The following is a 21,357-nucleotide window of genomic DNA, read 5'->3' as shown; positions in this document are numbered from 1 at the left end:
CGGAGTGAGAGGGGTTTGGACTTGGCCTGAAATGTTTCATTGATGGATGCAGCAGCAGCAGAACTGCAGGAGGCTTGCTCGTGCTCGGCTTTGCGAATAGTAAAAGTAAAAACCCTCCCTGTTGGCTTTCATCTGTGCAGCATCCATCTCAACAGCTGCTGTTTGCAGCTCAGGGGTGCGGTTGAGCCTTCCCCAGCCTTATGCACTGTATGTAGGCCAGTGCTCCCGCAACAGACATCACACAGGCGGTTATAGAACCAGTGGGCCTATAACAGCGTAGAAAAAAAGGTGCCTGTGTATATAATGTCATTTTGAATCAGCAGTGACTTAGATTCACTGTGTGCATCCAGCCCTGCCTCATCCATATCACCAGCGTGCATGCATGGAGAAACGTGTCCCCGACCAGATTTATTTGTCGCCGCGATCGGCAAACGGAAACCAGCCCACGGACAAGAAAAATGCACAAAGTTGAAAACGAATGCTTCCATCACGTTCTGTGCCTGGCCTGCATGGAGCTGCGTGCATAGATTGTCAGCGAGAGAGATAGCACGACCCACCTAAGCACGGCACTCTTCGAAGCTTTACGTCCCTGTTCTATTTTAAGCACTCTGCGCGGACTGATAGCCCAGCACTGGAACGGAATATCGATTCATTGCATCTAAAGAAGGAAATGTCCAATATATATATAACTCCAGCTCTAAGTGGCTGTGCATCGTTTTCAGTAATGTATTAGATAGAGAGGCTGTGGATTCAGTCGTGTCACGCTGTAGCGTTCGCAGGCTGTCAGCACATATATGTCCGAACCATACTGGCTTCAGCACTGATTCCTCTCACCACTGTTTGGATGGAGACTGCCACGGCAAACCTGTGTGCGTGCATGTGTGTGTGTACGTGTGTGTCTTTACGATTGGGTCTGCACTGAAAAGCTGCACTGGTTGACTAATGAATTGTGAGTGTACTTGCAGTAGAGTAGTGTGGGTTGTAATGCAGCGAGGTAGAAAATACTCTCATCTCACGAGCAGTTTAAGATATATACTCACCATCAGTTTCCTTGCTATCGCAGCATATACAATCACAGTATATGTATGTGCAGTATACCCCGAGGGTGTATGGCTATAGCAACAATGATGTAAGTGTAGATACACAATGCTAGCCAGTCAGTTATTATCATAGGGCAAAGTGTTACATGATAAGAATGAGTTTCATTCACACAAAGAAATATTGACCAGTAGTAGATGATATTTAACCTCAGCTTCAGTCCTGTACACAGCCTCAGTTACCTATTATAAATGGAAAAGTAAAATAAAACCTATTGCTGTGTGACTCTTACAGCAGTATAACAAAGCATCCACGAGCAGTGATGAGCATTCCCTCACTGTACTACGAGCATCAAACTTCACACCTGAGCTGTAACTATTGCCACAAATACCCAAAGCAAACACAAACAACGATTCTCTTAACCAGTTGGAGGGTCGTCCATACTGCACCGACACCAGAGGCTCATGGGAAGTGAACTCCTGCATCTTGTTGCAATCACTTCACCTACATGGAAAGCATAGAGAAGGGCTTAATGTATGTAGCCTTACTCTGTGCAGGTATAGTTGAATGATGTGTAAGGGATGATGTGTATCTAATTTCACTGAGAGCTACAACTGTATGTGTGAGTGCACCTTGGAGATAGAAACATGCTAAACTTGTCTCAGGTTCGAAATGAATGCACATGAAACACCTATAACATGTATATATTTATATATATATATATATTTGCACTGGGAAAACTTAAGACCACATCCATACAATTCATACATATCAGGCTTAAGAACACGCCTGAAAACGAATATCACGTGACTACATGTACATTGGGCATGCGTGTGCTGGTGTCCACAGGAATTGGTTGAATAGTAGCTTGTCTCCTACACATGTAAAATACAGAATTTTACTATACAACAGCTGCGGCTACATCCTGACTGAAAATACCTAATCAGTGTGTGTGTGTGAGTGTCAGAAATGTTTTGATTACTCTGGCATTTCTTTTATTTGAAGCCTGTGTTGATGCTGGATCCAATACTGTGGTTTGAATCGATCGACCCAGACCATTCTGATACGTTGTATGTATTGGAATATACTTGATCAGTTTTATAAGTGTCCGACATCTGTTGGCCTCCAGTCTTTTAAATTGTCTAATCCTTTACAGTCATCCATGTAACTCTATTATTAACACAGGACACTGGAACACATGTGAGGAGAACACACAACTTATTTTGAAGTTGAAACTCGAGGATGTGAAATATGCCTCAGTCACCAGGAAATCTTTCTTCTAAGTGATATCACCATAATGTGCCAACAGTGTCTCATAACGAGAAGGGTATCACCAGTATTGACGATAAAAAAGACATGTTCTGTTGAGACAGCGTGGGCGTTGACAGGGATCTCTCTCTCTCTCTCTCTCTCTCTCTCTCTCTCTCTCTCTCTCTCTCTCTCGTTCCCTCTGTGATCAGGCTGATCAGAGCTCACTGTTCATGTTTATGGATGAGACGGGTTTGATCGCACTCTGAGGATGTCAGTGGACATATTGAAAGCATGTCATTGTTGTCTAAGGCCTGTCATCTAAATGTGTACCCACCCAGTGTTGCCTTGATAGTCAACCTGTCAGTTGTAGTTGGTATTTCGAGTATTTGTACTTTTTTTGTTTGGTTGAGTGAGTGCAGTGTCATTTAAAGGTGGCTGATGCTAATTAGCTATACGTCCTTTCATATTAACTCTCTTATAACTCATTAGAGTGAGTTGTAACCCAAAACATGAGGTTTTACGGGGACAGACTAATGCAGATATTTGAAAACGATTAGCAGGGATGCAGCTGATATTTATCTTGTCAGTCAATGAGGAAGAGTTAAGGCAAGTCTGTGATGACACTTTGTGAAAGTTTCAGGAATGGCTTAGGACTTCCCTGTCCATTAAAGGGACTCTCACCTTTGTTGCATTTGAGAATTACAGCACATTCAAATCATCCCGCCTTCCTCCAATGCCCCACCCCCTCGTTCCCATCCGCGGTGTTTTATTTAAGAAACTTTATTTACACAAGCAGACTTACAACCATCCCGGTGTTTTTATTTTTTTGAAGAAACTTTATTTACAAGCAGACTTACAACCTGCTAAACTTTTGTTTTTCCCCCTGGGAGCGGCTGTTTCAGTACGCCGTGGACCACTTTGGTCTGCCATCGTCAGTCGCTACGGTCGCTACGGTCGCTACCAATTTTATTGGTTGAAGTTTTCACTAAATATTATGAGAGTGAAATAATTGTTTGTTTTTACTCCTGGTGGGTCTGTCTTGCATTTTAGAGTGTCATTACCTTATTAATACCAATTTAACCTTATCCAAAAAAAGTGTAAAAATGCAACAAAGGTGAGAGTCCCTTTAAAGGTGGAGTTACTGATTCTGGGGGGCGACTGTAGATATTTGAAAACAAATACACCCCTCCCATAATTGCTCATTTAGAAGCTCCACCCCCCACATTCATGCCTGCGCATTGCCAAGGTAATGGTTTGTATTTATATAGCACATTTTCTAGACCTCTCGAAAGCGCTTTACAGGACAGTTTGTTGCCATTCACCCGTTCACTCACACATTCATACAGTGCATCTATGGGACTTCTTCTATGGGGGGGGGGGGGGGCAATTCAGGGTTTAGTATCTTGCCCAAGGACACCTGCAAATGGATGCTCTACCCCCTCGGCCACAACTGCCCCCACTGAACCACTGATCTCAATGAGTTGGAATTCGCCCCCACAAACATAAACAGTATCTGCAGACAAAATAACTTGTCAGTATTTACACAAACTACACATTAAACAACCTGATTCGGCCAGTGTGCGTCTGTCTGCCCATTCAAAAGTACTATTGTGAAAGTAACATTTCCAGTGGCTAAGAGTTGTTGTTCCTTTCTGATATAGTAGTGGCGGTGTATGTTATCTGAGACCTCTTTTCTGACAGTCGTCCCATCCCTTAATCGTAGACGGCAGAGGAATGAAGACATTATGTCGTTTTGAGATCTAACATCTGGTTTCATTAAAAATCGCTCTAAGAAAGAGGATACGCGTACTGTTAGCTATACTGTTCATGATCGAGACCTCGGGGTTGCTCCCACTGCCCCATCACCACCCTGTGCACTAGCATGAATATCCTCGTTGCTGATTGGTTGGAGTTTTTTTAAACCAGAGGTGATAGCAGAATTTAACAAAAAGTGTATTAAATAATATGCTTACCTGACCTTTCTAGGTCCAGTATGTAGGATTTAAGAAGATATATTGGCAGAAATGGAATTACTTTTCAAAAGTGTAAAAACAACTGAGACTGTTGCTTTAGAATGAGCCTGCTATATTAACTTTGGTAGCAGATTTGTCTTCCACAGAGCTGCCATGTTGCACTGCCATGTTTCTACAGTAGCCCAGAATGGACAAATTGAACACTGGCTCTTTAGAGCCTCGATGTTACCTAAAGGCCACCATAGGTTTTCCTAAAAGCTTAGGAGGGATGGATGAGGTGATAGGTATTTATGACATTGCAAACTGCAATCCAACCTCTTACAGTTAGTTATTCACCGCAAAAGGGAAATATAAAAGTATATAAATTAACTCTATGGAACAGAAAACTTGTTCTTGACCTGTTTGTGCTAATAGTAATTTTTAATTTTGTGTGTTTCAGAGAAGAGAAGCCTATCCAGGCAAGAACGGTGAACCTGGTAGGGCAGAAGAAACCTCCACAGCAAAATGATGTCCGGTGAGTGGCACCAATATTATTCAACCCCGGACTAGACTCAAATTAGATTAGTTTGAAATGGGCTAAATATCTGCTTTTGCATCACCATAACGCCACTTCACCCCTGTGGACGACAACAACCTCTCAGTGGCAGGCAGTCTCACATCGAGGCTTTGTTGTGAAAACTTTTTCACACCTTGGATGAGTCAACAGTATAAAAGACAAACCTGCATTCTGGTGTTTTTCTAGCGTGACTCAAGACATGATTATGCAATTTGTGTGATACTCTAAGTGGGATGATGCTGGTCAGACGCCTCATTTTGATTGTTCATTTATATTTAGGAAGTACGCTTCATGTGGTGTCACTGAAAATGAAACATTTCAATAAGCCTTCTTTACTTTCTGAGTGACTGTGTGTCCTATTAAAGCCAAACACACAAAGCCCAGATTCAGTCTGTGATCCGTCAATGCTTAACACCAGTGTCTAAGGTAAAGATTGACAAGATGAGTCCTGTCCATATCCTGTTGAGTCATTTGACACAACAAGCTGCTCTTCCTCCTCCATGGCTGCTCTCAGATACGACTCACAGTTTGCTCAGCTGCTTGTCTGGATGAATGACTTCCATTGCAGTGTGTGTGTGTGTGTGTGTGTGACATGTCTTACTTCAACTTCTCCTTGATAACTGGAATCTCACATGAGCTTTGGAAAAGAGACAAGCAACACATGAGCACTGTGATTTATTATTAGAAATGCAAATCAGCAGCCAGTTTTATTTGGCCAGAAGACTCAGACATAGTTGCTGTGCTTTGTGACATGTATTGAAGGTCTGAATGACTGATGCACAGGGATGTTTGTCACCAGATCCTTGTGAGATCGGGGGTGCTGGAAGCTTGTGGTTACTCACAGAACCCGGTGGCAATGATTCAGCCGCAGAGCACATCAAGAGTTAGCCAAATGTTTTCTAGGCACGACTACAAAAAATGTGCTAACTGGAAAAGTTTTTTAATCCCTCCATCTTTTTCTTCTCCACATTCTACTAGAGTAAGACTTCTTCAGGCAAACAGTCCGACAATACTAAGAACTGTGTTGTGAAACTATTAACAAAAGGCCAACTAATTAATTGTCGTCATGATTCTGAGAAATACTATTGAAGATTTTCCTCATATTGTGCTGGATGACAGAAGATGTTATAACTCTGAGTCTTGTCTCGGTGGCATCTCCCACACAATAATGGCCCAAGACTTTGTTACAGGATACTTTTTGACATAAAAAGCACTAAACTGTCCTTTAAGGTAACTTTATATCATCATTATATCATTAAAGTGACGGCTGTGAGGTCAAATTTAAAAGTAAACTTTAAATGTAAATTTACAAGAGGGAAAATATCTTTGCTTCTATGTTCCTCTAAACCTTCCAATCATTGCCAGCTTGCTAACTAACGTCCCAGAGAGAATGCAGGTGGTTAGACTTTCCCTGGAATAATGCTTTTCATCTCATTTTCAATTAGTGGAGATTGGATGCTTGATGGGTTGGTCAAGAGTGATTCCTTATAATGGCTCTGCTCAGTCATCATCTTTACTTTACCACAGTGTGTGTGTGTGTGTGTGTGTGTGTGATTGTAAACTCTGGTTATTTGATCAGTGGTCGTTAATAGAGACTTGAATTGCCAACATTACTTGAAATTAACTGTCATTTTTACTCCTTGATGTTATATGAGCATTTCCACGCCACCAGATTATTTATGCATTGAAATGCTAGTTTCATACATTTCTGTTTGCTGTGACTCCTGTGGCCTGTACTGTCTTTTTTTCGGCCACACAATGATCAAAGGATAATGCTTGTTTTTTGCTTTATCCGTGTGCACTGTGTGTGTGTGTGTGAGTGTGTGTTGGATCAGACTGTGAGGTGGGATTACAAAGTAAGTCAGCTGGAGCACATCTGACTCTCCGAGGAATCCCACAATATGGCCCCACGTTTATAACATTATACAATCTGTCTCTCTCTGGTCAGTATTCCCCACATTATTCACCAGACATAACAGTCAGTGTTGCCCCTGCAGAAATGGGACCGAGATAAAACCATGTCTAGTCCAAACCACACCAAAACAGAAAAGTTTTGACTTGTGATATTGGAAAATAAGGCATTTATATTTTAGCAAATTATTAGAGCTAGTATTTGGTTTATCCATTCTGGTTGACAGTGTTGTTAATGGTAATACGGCTTATATGTATATGTTTAAAAATTACACATTTTTCACTTTCCAGTTGGTTCATCTCATGTAATGTGAGTAATATATATGTTTTTTTCTCACTTGAGTAAACTGGATTTGTGTTGCTGGAACTCAGTTGTGCAAATGTGCAGTAGAAACAGTACAATAACATTCAGGGTAGGGTAGCAGAGCCTCGCAACATGGTTGTAGATATAAATTGAGATAAGTTGTAACTAAGTCATTATACATGCTACTTGGCATATATGCCATTCAGTTCTTTTTTTTAAATAGAAGATGCAGGATGTAATTTGGGACAGCTGTGGCTCAGGAGGTGGAGAGGGTCATCTACTAGCCAGCAGGTTGGTAGTGTGATCCCTGGCACCTGCAGTCTGCATGCCAAAGTGTCCTTGGGTAAGATACTGAACCCCAAATTGCTACTGATTGCTTTGCTGGCAGTGTATGGAAAGCATGTGTGTGAAAAAGTGCTGCATGTCAGTGTGTGTGAAAAGGTGAAGTGGCCGATAAGATTAGAAAAGAATTATATAAATACACTACATTTACCATTTAGACTCCATGAGTGAAGCTATGTGCACGGTTGGTAACTCCCGTAATTGCATGTAAAGTATTTATATTAGTCAACCTATTGCTACTAATAAATGAATATTGCGAGGTCAATGTCTTTGCTTGCGTCTATTGCAGTCCATTACTTAACCTCTGTTGACATGGATGACATCAGTCGAAACACACTGGATCTCTAAGGCTACATCTACTCTGATCTATCAGTATCAGTTTTATTCCCTGTCCATCCTAACACGCCTGAAAACACATATCATGTACCACCCATGTACACTGGGCATGTGCGTGTTGGCGTTCTCAGGAAGCATTTAGTTGGTACTTGAGAATTGGGCTCGAATAATAGCTCTTATGTCTCTTACACGTGTAAATGAAGTTGGTTGATGAGTTGCATTGCAATCACACCGCTGAAACACCAGTGGCGGTAGAGTTTCTATGCTGGTGTTGAGTGTCTTCCGGTTTCAGGTCCGCTAATTTACAAAATGTGTGGCCTCTTTGTTTATTTCAGAACAATGACGAGTGTTACTAATTGGATCGTGTTATAGTTGGAACTGATAGATGTTGAAGATAGGACAGGATAGATAGATAGGATTCACGTCTATGTGTAGGCTATGGCGTTGCTTGGACGCAGAAGGCTGAATTGGGCTTAAGTTCCTGTTACCAGTCATCTGTATTTGCGTTGCAGTGCTGCATGGAGTATTTCTCCTTTAATCCTAAACTTTAGTCTTTCCTGCTAAAGATTATGTAACATATGTGAGCCATGTAAGTAGGCTTTCACTGTATCAATAGAAAATGTACAGATTGTTGTCATAAATTACCACTTGTGAGATTTGGGAAGGGATTCATTTACGTGTTTTCAGTTATACTTCACCTCTTTTGCAGACTGGTCATATCTGGTGCATCACCTTTTCACATACGTAGGATATGTCGCTCCACCCCATGCCTCTGTAATGGCAACATGGCTGCACTGCAGTGTAACATGTTTACACTTCACATCTCTGAATGTGATTGGCCAGCTGTCCCTTGATAGCAGGGTACCATGGCGATGGCCCAGCAGCCCTGTAGTAACCTCGGTGAGCCCTGGGATTGGCGAGGAGTCATTTCCTCACTTCCTTTAGGGATTGGCTGTTATCCTGCTCTTCCCATGTGTCTCTGCTCCAGCAGGGACCGGGTAGGGACTTGACACACTCATACATTTCTGCAGGTTGAGAGTTTCGTCTCTATTGGGTAAGACAGAGGGCAGGCCTCATACAGTTGTCAAATGAAAATAAATTCCTAGGCATTTGCTTTAAGGCCTATTGATTATACCAGAAATGAAACAGTGTGAAAATGATCACGGTAATCAGTATTATTGTAGTATTCTTAAAATGTGCTGTGTATGTTAAAAAAGTACTTCACCAAGGTTTATATCAACACAATATATTATCAATACAAATGATGATAGTATTATCATTATTAATCAAATGTGGACAACTTGCTACATTAAGTGCAGACGTCCAACCCAAACGTCAGAGTAGGTATAAAATATCAGTGTTGGCTACGGTGGCTGTTAGCATTTGTTAGCTATAGCCACAGATGACTTACAGTCCCCCCCCACCTGCCTGCTGCTCCTCCCTCCATGTTTTTACAACACACAGCAAATGCTACACTTGCTGCACCTGAATCTTGAAGACTTGCTGACTTTGGTTGATGCTGGATGGTATCATCCAAATCATCACGGTTATTACGGTAATTAAATGATTATTTGACGCAAATAGCCATCAGGAAGTTTTGCACGACGGTATACACTGAAACAATAATCGTTTAAATCCCTAGATTCTACCTATACAACTTAATCTTCCACCATGTCTATATTCAAAGACTCTTTTATGGACAGTTCCAGTTTACAAGACCTTGGTTGACCGATCTGAGTCGTTGAGAAAGTGAGCACTCAGGTGATCAGATATGATTTGACCACACCCACGGATTCGAAGGGATCCTCTTCAACCGCAGTCCTGTGTCCTGACAGGTGCACCTCATGAGCAACAACCACCACTTGCCCCTTCACATTACAAATCTACAACAATATTTTGATATTTTAACAAATGTCAGGATTTAAATGATGACATTTCTTCGAAGAAGCGGGGGAGACTTCCCCTCACATCCACCCTCAGCCGGTGCTCTGTATATACAGTATGTGTGGGTACACGGCCGTGTGTGAATATGAACTATGTGTGTGAATTTCGATTGTTGGTGTGGAGGAGTGTTTGTGTATTTGTGTGTGTGTGTGTGTATACATGCTGTGTTGCCTGTGTGTATACATGCTGTGTATATGTGTGCTTGTGCGGCCTGTCTGTGTATGGCATTGCCAGGCCATATGGAACGCTGTCTGGGGAGCACACTACCCACTTAGCTCTGCTGTTGGCTCTGGTGCTCTCTCCATCTGTCCTCTCTCTCTCTCTCTCTCTCTCTCTCTCTCTCTCTCTCTCTCTCTCTCTCTCTCTCTCTCTCTCTCTCTCTCTCTCTCTCTCTCTCGCCCTTCATCTTTTTTTTAATTAGTTTGACTTTAGTCTTATCTTTGTTTTTTTCTTTCGCCAAGTTTATCCACCTCTTTCTCTCTCTCAGTCTACACGACATCCTTTGCTTGTTAATCCACAAATAGTCCTCCTAAGTTATTTGTCCAATTACTAGTATGTGTGTGTGTGTGTGTGTTTGTGTGTGTCTGTGTCTTATGTTATTGTGCGCTTAAAGAACAAGTTGTGTCTTTTCCAGCACTCTCATTCTCACACCTCCTTCTCTTTAATTTTGTGCTAAATGTAAAATACCATCCCACAGCCACTGTGCTCTTGAACGTCCCCTCATCTGAGTTTTACCAACAATCAATGACATGACCAGTGGGGGGGCTGTTGTTACCAGGATCAATCAAAGTATATTTCAAATTTATAAAGTAATGACACTTTCATCAGCCAAATGACCTCATTTATTTGAATATGAAAAATGCACTTGGTGTCAGAATTATTTCTGCCTGAATCTATTGAAGGAGTGATGTAATTATGTAAACTTTATACTGATGTAAACTAAAAATAGGATTCTTAATTCTAAATTAAAGGGACAAAGTCAGTTTGTTTAGACACAAAGGACAAGAGCCCAAGCAAAGTTGTATGTTTCCTGATATGTGTCACAAATGTGAAGGCAGTTGAGCCATTATTAAATGTCTGAATGTAATACGAGTCTTTGAGGAACAGTGCACTTCAGACCATGTGGCAATTTGTGATCCAAGTATTTTTTAAGAATCATGGATTAGGCTCTAAATCTGATTTGGGCTTTGAATGCGCAGTGTGGTTTCATTTGATCTTTGGCTGAGAAGCAGGATTATTGATCACAAGTGATCTTTCAATATGTGCACATCCGTCATGAATGTGTCATAGGCTTTATTTTAGTTTGTGCCTCGTGATCTTGGGCAAACTTTACAACAAATTTATGTGAGTTATAAAACATGCATACGATATATAATACAAGGATATGTTTATAATAAATGTGAGAATGCAGAACCCTCTATGGACTTTCACCAAAACCCTTGTCCTGATGATTCTTGCTAGACAGAGGCAGTAGTGATAATATGAGAATCAATAATTAAATTATATTCAAGGAGGTACAAACACAGAAAGAAAGAAAGACAGAAAAGGAGTGAGAAGTGGAGAAAGAGCGTGGATAAGGAATGAGTGGGCGGGAAAAGCCATCATGAAAGTATATTAAGTGAAAGAGGAGGTGAGAGAAGAGGAGGAGAAAACGAGGAGAAGAGAGAAAAGTGGAGGAGAGGGTTAAGATGCATCACATTCTGTGCATATTGTGCTGTTATGTATTAAGTGTCAGTTTTGGTGTGAATCATCTCTTCCGCTGTTGATATTTCCCCCCCCAAATAACAAATTTGTTGCTTCTTTTATTTTACAACCAAAACCTCCAAACTCAATGATTAAAATTAAAACCAATATCTCTATGTACACAATACATTAGAGCTGTCTGGGAACAGACACTGTAAATATTAGTTATCTCTATTCTACATATTCTCAAAACTGGACGGGAATACAAGCGAGTGTGTCATAAGGAGATGATGGAAGGAGGGATGGGTGGAGGGAGTGTGGGGGAAGTGAGAGTGCACCCGAGCAGCTCAGCATGGTGACTCCTCTGACGGAAGTGAAGGGAGGGGAAAGGATGGAGGAGGAACAACAGCGGTTGGCACATAGAGAGGAAATCGAGAGAGTGAGCGATTCTCCGTGTCCCTGCTGCCATATGGTGAGCAGCCAGGCCACAGCACATACATGCACTGATGGAGAGGTAAACACAGAGGGAGGCTCATTATGTTATGGAGACAAATCCTATCAGAGCAGGTTTTTCAGGAAATATATGGATTTCCATTTAAATAAGAAAAATGTCAGGTAGACGACTTGTTTTATCTTGGATGTATATTTTACTTTAATTCTATATAAAACACATTCTTGAAATCACCGCCACTAAAATCACCAAATAAACTAAAATGACTGGAGCCTTAGCGGCGCCTGTGTTAAGTTTGCCAAATGGTTTGAGTTAAATTGTCGCTGCATGGCCTTGTTGTGCTTAAATGGAGCATTTTACCAGATAACAGATTAGCATTGAAAAGATTGTTCAGCATTGAAAAGAGCCTGAGAAAGTATAACAAAGATAAAAATGTGATTTAAAAAGACACAACACGTCATTCCCCTTTGGGCCTCCTACTGGGTTGAACTGGCCCTCAGTCAGACACATGTTCGTCCTCAGCTTAACAGACAAACACGTTTTCTGCTCACATTCAGGGTCATCATTTTAGATTCGGGTCATTACTTGAAAAGGTTTACTTGCTCTGCTGTTCAGAAAATACATCACTTTCCTCATTCTGTCCATTGCTGCAGAACCTCTTTTCAGTCTCTGTCTGAAATACCTGGTTTTAGCTCCTGTTCCCCTCCGTTGAAGACCAGTCTGCTTTGTGATTGGTCAAAAGCTTCTAGATAGGTGTTGAAGTTCCCTTAGATCATTGGTTCCCAAACTGGGGTACGCGTGGGCGTGCACCAGCTAGCGGTTTAAGACAAGCCGCGCGGCATCATGGGAGGTGAAGTTTAGTTGCGGCAAAGTGAGTTGGCTTCACGGCAGAAGAAACTACAACTCCCACACGAAACGAGGAAGTATTGTAGGCTGTATATGTGAGTGGCAGTTACAAACATGAAAAACAAACAGGGGGGGGGGGATACGTAGCTGGAGATTGAATGTAACCCCTAACCTTACCCCATCTTATCTTAAATCTTACCATGACATTCAAGCATTTGTTTACCTTAACATTGTATGTTTAAATTATGGAGGCTTACTTTTTGTTCCAATAATGTGACAGTGCAAATAGACTGTGATCCCCACAACATAACTAATACCCATACCACACACAGGCACACACACGCACACACACACACACACACACACACACACACACACACACACACACACACACACACACACACACACACACACACACACACACACACACACACACACACACACACACTCACACAAACACTCACACAAACAGTTGCTGCAAACCGGAAACCCATTTCTAATTCTGGCATTCATTTTACCTTCCATTCAATTTCACAAATAGCATGGGGGAGGAGGAACATTTTTAATACTGGTCTATTATAGGATACCAAATGAGTTCCAATCAATCTTGTAGATGACTCCTCTACAGTAAGAGAGAGAGTGTGTGTGTGTGTGTGTGTGTGTGTGTGTGTGTGTGTGTGTGTGTGTGTTTGTATACGTGTGTAGATTAAAGAATGGAGGGAGAGAACGCTGCCGGAAGGAGGAGATTAGTTGGGTTGAGAAAAGAGTTGGACAGAATTAAACTTTTGAAGGTTTTCACTCCAACATCTCTCACCGGATCTCAGTAAAGTAACTTTAAAAGTGAGTGTTGGAGAGTGAATGAGAATGAGGCGGAGAGAGACGGAGAGCTTAATTTGTAAATGGCTGCGAGGTGATTTTCTCTGACACTGACTCATTGTTATTTGATTCATGTCTGCCTGCTTTTTGAATATCGATCCAGGAACTGGAGAAGTGACTCATATTCGGCCATAGAGGCCTGAGTCACTACAGGAAGAGTTGAAACTGGCTCCCAACACCCAACCTGGTGCCACCCTCCTTTATTAAAGCCCGGGAGTGGAGAGGCCAGTGCCAGCTTTTGGCTGAGCAGCAGTAATGGTGCTCAAGGACTGAAGCACTCAACTATTTTATCTGCCTTATTTTTAGACACATCTACAGTGTGTCCTGCAGGAGGTCTGTAACTTTTTTTTGGAGCTGTTTACCTGAAACTTTAAGCTTTTATTGAAGATCCAGGCTCCTGGAGAAAGGTCCAAAACCATGTTGTGGGAAACAGTTGAGGAAATTGAAAGGATGCTTTGACTGTAGAAAAAAACTGGGAGCTTATTAGCAAGAGGTGAGAGTGAGTGGCACACATTGTTAATGAAAATCATCTGAGGGGTGATTCTTACACACAGTATATACCCCAATCAGGTAACACTAACTTTTTTATATTGTAATAATGTAATTTCACAGTGACAGTGAATGGTTGGTTAATCTGAATAAACTGTGCATCATCTCTTTAATCTTATTGGCTGCAGAAGTCGATGAATTTCTAAGACTTGTAAAATCGCATTTTCTGACTTAATATATCTTGATGACTTAATATCTACCATATGATCTGTGTAATTTTTTTAATTTATAGAAGCTTCAGGTCCTCTAGGCTTCTGAGATATTACGCACAACATCCTTTTGTGACTTTTTGTGACTTCATAAAAGCTTGAGATTCTATCTCTATGATTCGTGGAGAAAATTCGTTTTGATAATCAGCCCCAAGAAGTTAATCAAGTGAAAATGATTCTGTGCGCACACAAACATACACACACACACACACACACACACACACACACACACACACACACACACACACACACACACACACACAGACTGAGTCCATTCAGTGAGTAAAGGGGAAAAGGTCAGTGACCTACATAAGCACCATTTCCACAGCTCCATGAAACTGGAACCATAAATGACACAGAAAGAATAGTTTATGTGTTAGAATAAAGAATAAAGTTTAAACAGTTCAATTTAGAATTTAATTTGTATTAAGCCAAATTTAGAATGTGCATTTGATTGCACCGATAATCAAAATTCAAAGTCTAAACCTTCAGGATGCCAACAGGGGATATCCCTACAATATCAACATTTTGGTGTGTGTGTGTGTTTGTGTGTCCTCGCTGTTGTCCTTGCCAGGTAAACGTCCGTGCGCTGCCCGGCTCAGAGTTACAGTGCATCGTAGCATCTGTCACCCTGCTGTAAAGTTAGTCCTGAAGCTCGTTCCTGCCTCTCATCCTCTTTCTATTCCTCCATCCTTCTTCACCCTTTACTCATCCACCTTCCTCGCTCTTCAAACCGTCAAACTGTCTTTGTGTTGCCTGCGTTTCAAGAGGCTGATGTATCTTCTTCTTCTGAGCCAAGGAGTCGCTGTTGGTCGCTTAGGTGTAATGGAAATATCTATAATAAACCCCCCAATAATAATTAGTTTTCCCTATGAGGCGTTCTTTTTTTGCAATGCGTAGCTTGTGCATATATCCCGATTTTAGTTATATTCTTGTGAGCAAGGCTTCGGTTTCTCTCTGTGTGTGGAGCTCGTTATTTCATCCTATAGCTTAATTATGAGACGCTTTTCATTAATGCTGCTTCCTGCTGTGAGCTGTGGACAGTTTGTTTAAAATATGCATATATGTATCCACACACTGTAGTTACACACACACACAAAGGCTTTACTTTTAAGTTGTTGAAGTCATTGAACGTGTTAATGGGAAAGCTGAGGACATTTTTTACTCTGTGTTTGTGCAGGAAAGTGAAGCTTTTCATTCTCAAGGTTTAACCTTGTGTCTTACTACATTTTGAATATGTATTTTTTTTCCTGCATTTTCCTAATGAGCCCGTTATCCGTGTCTCTGTCGCTCTGTACGTTTCTCTCTGATCTCTTTCTTCCTCGTTCTCTCTGCTTCTCCTTCCCTTCCTTTCCCGCTGTCCTCCTGCCAGTTGTGTTGTTGTAATGATCTGCCACCCCCCCCCATCCGCTCCATACGTTTCCTGACAATGTTGTTTGATCTGATAAAGATTTTTTTATCTCACCTGTAGGAGAGAATTTGATGGCTTCTTGTTGTCGACTGACTGACTGACTGGCGGTGACGTACTTGATACATTTCCTGTTCCTATTCTTGTCTTTTTCTTCTCCAGTATGTCCTACTTTGCCTGATTCATTGCAACTCAGACAACCACACTCAAAAAACAAGGGTAACACGTAACTTTCATTGTACATTAGCTGCTTTTAGACATGCACTGAACTCTGACCCCGGAGCAGGTGCATGTGTCAACGCAAATGTCCGAGTGAGAGCCTCCGGATTATCTGCGGACTTTCTCCGCCTGGCCCTCTAGTAGAAAGTCTGAAGAAAGTCGGGAGAATCCGATGTGAGAACGCAGCGTGGGATTCCCCACTGGATTCGCTGCAAGCGAGGGAGGGAATTGTTGATGTTTATAACACGTGACAGAGGGAAAAATTCAAAAACAAACAAATATCTCCCTTTATCCGCAGTTAATGTCTGAAAACGGCTATTGACTATTGCCTGGGTGGTTACTGTTGACTTTGGAGGAAGGAAAAGAGAGCAAATGTCACACATCCCCATTCAATTGTTTGCATGTTAGTGAATGCTTATTCACAGTACATAAGCTAAACCTGCTTGAAAAGTTGCTAGATGATATCCTAGATTCCTAGTGTATTTTTTTATGTATATCTTAAAAGGTGTTGTTAAGACTTTAATTCTAAATGATTTATTCATATCTATGATTATTTTTCAAGCTGCTATCGTCAGCTCGAAGTGCGTCTGAATCTACTTTTAAAAGCGAGTTTTACTTTACAGATTGGAGGAGTCATGAGTAGAGAGGATCCAAACCATGGAAAGAACTCGCTCTTTTAAACTGAATGATAGTGGGTGTCATGCTGAATATTTTGTACATGCTCTGTTAAATATGAAACTTGAGATTCCTCTTCCTTCAATGCTAGCTTGGACTCTCGCTAGTTGCTAAGCTAAGAAACCAGCAGGAGGCAGGACACATTGGGAATAAGGTAAAAGGAAAGAGTTCTGGAAGTAACCAAAGAACTCTGTGAACCCAATAAGAAAATGACAATAAGGACGGAGGGACTGAGCCCTTCTATGCATTTAATACTGAGTGGTTACATCCAGACGACATGGATTTATTAAGTCTAATACCCATAGAAGCTCTTTTGGATGAAAGCCACCTATCATCAGCAATAATGCCTGTGAAATAACAAATAAAACGCCAACAGTCACATCAAAAACTAAACAAAACACGCTGAATCTGAGCCAAATCACCGAATTCAAGTCAGTCTAGCGAGGCATCCCATGAACAACCAATGTAGTATTGATCACCTATACAATCAACGTGATCAATCACACTTAGTCCATATATCCGGCCCACACTGTCTATTAGTCTAACTGTATTACGCTGTGAACAAAACCTGGGGTTGGGACCAACACAGCGAGCGCCATGGATCAGGAAGCAAATCCTGCGGTGCTGCAGCAGCAGGTGACCTCTCTGTGACCTTTGGCTATTGCTCCCAGGAAGGGTTTGTGTAAATGCTAACGAATTTGTTTGTGCAGAGATTACAAGAGGGGTGTGTGTGTGTGAGTGTGTTTGGGTGTGTGTATGTGAGCAGGTGTTAATATTTCCAGGGGCAGGTTGAGTTTCACCCACCGGGTCCCTCGGAGCCTGTACCGGGTTTTTTCAAGGTGTTTTTGGATGAACGGTTTGTTCTGTTACACCCAAAGGAGCAAATGACTGCATCCCGGACTTCCCCTCCTCTGGCCTCCACTGCTGGAATTTGTAGTTTTACAGGCTGAGCTGATGGCGGAGGAGGCTTCGTCGCTAACTGTGGGTCTGTAAGTATATTGTAGGCCACTGCAGCCACAGCGAGCGAATTACACTCAGTGCCAGGAATGTTATATCAGGCTAAATGCTCTTTGCTCTTCTGAGTAGATTGAGTGATTGGAGACTGAGAGTGAGAACATCAGGGATCCTCATTGTGACCCTGCAGTACAACATGGCTCTGAAAACTCAACACACACTGTGGAAGACACGTTCTTTATTCACTTGATTCTTTAAAATGGTGACATGTTAGTGGGAATCACGATTTGTCATTTGGTTTGTAAGTCGTGTCGCTTTATTGTTTAGTGTTCTGTATATTGATGTGGACACATATTTGGAAGAGTTCTATATAAGGTGTTTAAAAAATACAATAAATCAAGTCTTTGATATTTTATATATTGTTTTCTTGTTTGTTTGCTGTTTAACCTTATGGCGTAAAAAGGTGTAAATTATTCCCTTGTACCCCTCTCCCCCCTTTACACAACATCCTTCTCCTTTACTGTGTTCTCCTTCTCCTCTTCGCCTCTTACACACCCTCCCCTCTACCTCCTTCCTCCTCTCATTTCTTCTCTTTTAATTCCCCCCCCTCAACCTTTCCCTCCCTCCTCTCCTCCTTTTTTAACTTCTACTCCTTCATTCTCTTCCTATATCATCTCTTTTATAACTTCCTCTCTTTTCATTCTATCCTCAGCTCTGCTCATTCGTTTTCTCCACTCCCCCTTTTTTCTTACCCTCCCCTGTTTTTTTCCTCATTACAATCCTGTAGCCAGGTTGGTCTGTCCGTCGGTTGCAGTGTCTGTACAACATCCTCATCATTTTATTAGCTTCATTGTTGATTTATGGAGGAAGTGTGTTTCAGGGCTAAATCACATTTGTGCTGTCCTTTGGTCATTTCAGTCCACCGAGTTATGTGGTTTCTAATTGTGTTATTTGGATTAGTTGGATTTTTTTGTGTCACCTTAGGGAAAACCTTTATCCATGTACTCCTCCTCTATTCTTCCTCTCCTCTCCTCTCCTCTCGTTTGAGCTGATCTACCTTTTCAAAGGAAAGCTAGGATAACTCCCTCTGACCTCGCAAGATAAAAGTGTGTGTACCTCCTCTCCGTGTGATTGTGAGCACCCTCACTTCTTCCCCTCTGCGGCCTGCTTCCCTTCTATTCGCTCTCTCCTCAATCTCCACAGTGTGAAATCCAATTCATCAACATACTGTAACGTCTTAGATAAAACCAATACTCTCCCCCTTTATTCCTCGTATTGATCTGAAGACGTTCCTGTGTCGGGGAAGCAGCTTGAAACAACAGCAGATGGAGAAAAAAAAGTGGACTGAACCAAAACACACAAACTCTACAGAGAATTATTAAAGAAGATATTGACTAAACGTAATTCAGCCATGGTCTCCTTCACTTTCTGGCTTTGGTTCACCTCTCCTCCCCTTTATTTAATTATTATATTGCCACATTTTTTCTCTACAGTTCTTGTCTTGTCTTGTTTTGCCATATCACCCGATTGATTGTGATTTCACAATATATGGAATTGACTGATTGCACCATGAGCGTAGCGGAGTAATGTTTTTCATAGGGCAGACAGATGTTCCTTTCATTTAATCGTTGCTTTTGGAGCCACAGCAGCTACAGAAATGGCTGCTTGGTTGCTCCACCACTGTTTTTCCAGTTTGAAATGTCTCAAACCTAATTGGATGGATCCCTGTGACATTTTGTACCAACACTCATGGTTGGTAGAGGATGAATCCCTTGACTTTTCCTTAAGTGATTGAAATGTCTTGACAGATTGAAATGTATTACAGAAGGTCCCCAGAGGATAAACTGTAATGACTTTGTTGATCCCTTGATCTGTTGCCACAAGTAAGTTTGTTCGCACCACTTTGGTTCAGACTGAAATATTGAAACATCAACATGATGTGTTTGGACAAATCGTCCTTTAGACATTTATAGATCACAAAACTTTTGGACGCAGTTCAGTTCTGAAAGTTGGCGGAGGGGATTGACTTCTGTTCGACTGTCTAACAAGCACTTTGGTTCAAGTTGGTGTATTTCCACTGGAGAGACTTCAACTGAAAAGTGGACACAATTTATTGCCATACCCAATAAGAGATAAGAATGATGTGATACAGATGAGAGTTGATTGGACGTTCAGACCCCCTTGTGATGTGATGAAAGGGGGCGTGGTCACGTTGTATAGGAAATGTTGAGGATCGGAATGAGATGAGGAACTCAGTTTGACTGGAGGTGACTGGGGAGAAGGAGGATCACAGTGAAACACTGACATGACAGCTACAGAGGGGAGAACAGATTTAAGATCTGACACCAACGACACGATTGGCCTATTGAGATCATGGCAAAATCTGATTGGATATCCATAATCACTCAACAGCACTACAGAGTGAAAGAGCATTGTGAATGAAAGGGACATAAAGATGGTAATTTTTATGAAAAAGAGTGACATAATGTGAAGCAAAAGGAGGAAGGCTTTCTCTGACAGATAGTGTTAATGTTTCTTTACTGTTATAACTATTTTCCAGGGGCATCCAGCAGCAGTTGTCCAGCTACAGGGAGACGGTGATCCGGCAGGCCTCGGCGGCGACGGGTTCGGCCGTTCACCGGGACGACGCGCCAACCTGCGGCATCTGCCACAAGACAAAGTTTGCAGATGGCTGTGGGAACCTGTGCTCGTACTGCCAGACCAAGTTCTGCGCCCGCTGCGGGGGGCGAGTGTCACTGAGATCCAACACGGTACGTTAACACTCTGCGGTATTACAAGCACACTGCTGAGTGCAACAGCAAACTTTAGGCTCCATGTTGAATCGAATTCCATTTGAAATGCTCCCCCAGGAACTGACAAATGAATGTCAGATTTATAGTAGGGCTGACATATTTGAGTGCATTAGTGTACCTAATAAACGAGCTGAGAGGAAAGTGAGAATAAGTTCATTTTTCTCTTTTAAGCCTTCATTCACAATACTATAAAGAAACGAATCTTGACCGAAATTACTGTGTATTTACACACAGGTGAGAGAAACAAAATCCCATGTCTTAAGAGCTGGGTCCCCTGTGAGCCTGTATAATAGTTTTAATGCTGCTTGTATTCAATTCTGTTGAAAAGAAGAATATAAACAAAGTTTAAAATAAATACATTAATAACTAGAATGGCGCTAACGAGCAAATACCTATTATGATCTGATAAATCTATGAAAATGTCAAAAAATACCCTTTTTCTTGCAATTTTAAAGAAAAACAAATACAAATCCCTGATCTGCCCCATTGTTGGGATCTGTTGCTCTGTGCCAAAATTGAATGGGCTCTTTCTTGGCCCATGTTCCATTGTTCCACTAAGTTTTGTGGAAATACGTTCAATAGTTTTTGCATACTCAAATCAAATCAAATTCAAAAAAAATCACAGTTTGCCTCATGGGACCCAACATCCTCTGTCCTTAACCCTCATAGGGTAAAAGAAGGACTCAAATCAAATATACTTTACTGTCCCCATGGGGAAATATTTCTTGGGCCAAAGTGCTACAGCAGCTGCACAACAGTACATTGTGTAACGAACAAAAAAAACAAACTAATCCTGCTGACAAACAAGCAAACTAACAAACAAACTGTGAAACTTAATCTGAACATATGAAGAGAAACTGAAATATGTACAGATAATAAATAATTATAAAATATTAAATAAATAATGGATACATAATGAATGTATTTATTGAAATTTTGTTTGTTATTCATTAACTATATTAATGTAGGTGGCACTGACCTCCCTGTAGAGCACATGGTCGTTGGGTCACTCCACTATT

The 21,357-nt window shown here is 41.4% G+C and overlaps 1 protein-coding gene across 2 annotated transcripts in view; it reads left to right on the top strand.

Annotated features, from left to right (window-relative positions):
- Positions 1 to 21,357, top strand: part of LOC133020436 (regulating synaptic membrane exocytosis protein 1-like) — an 87,456-nt gene that overhangs the window by 847 nt on the left and 65,252 nt on the right. For both annotated transcript variants that reach the window (XM_061086995.1, XM_061086996.1), the window contains exons 2-3: positions 4,702 to 4,776; positions 20,086 to 20,296. In XM_061086995.1, the coding sequence (XP_060942978.1) occupies positions 4,702 to 4,776; positions 20,086 to 20,296 (286 nt within the window). The remainder of the gene's footprint in view (positions 1 to 4,701; positions 4,777 to 20,085; positions 20,297 to 21,357) is intronic.

The sequence above is a fragment of the Limanda limanda genome, chromosome 15, assembly GCF_963576545.1.
Source record: "Limanda limanda chromosome 15, fLimLim1.1, whole genome shotgun sequence".
Lineage (NCBI taxonomy): Eukaryota > Metazoa > Chordata > Actinopteri > Pleuronectiformes > Pleuronectidae > Limanda > Limanda limanda.
The sequence above is the reverse complement of the archived record's forward strand: the minus strand, read 5'-3'. Positions and strand labels throughout refer to the sequence as shown.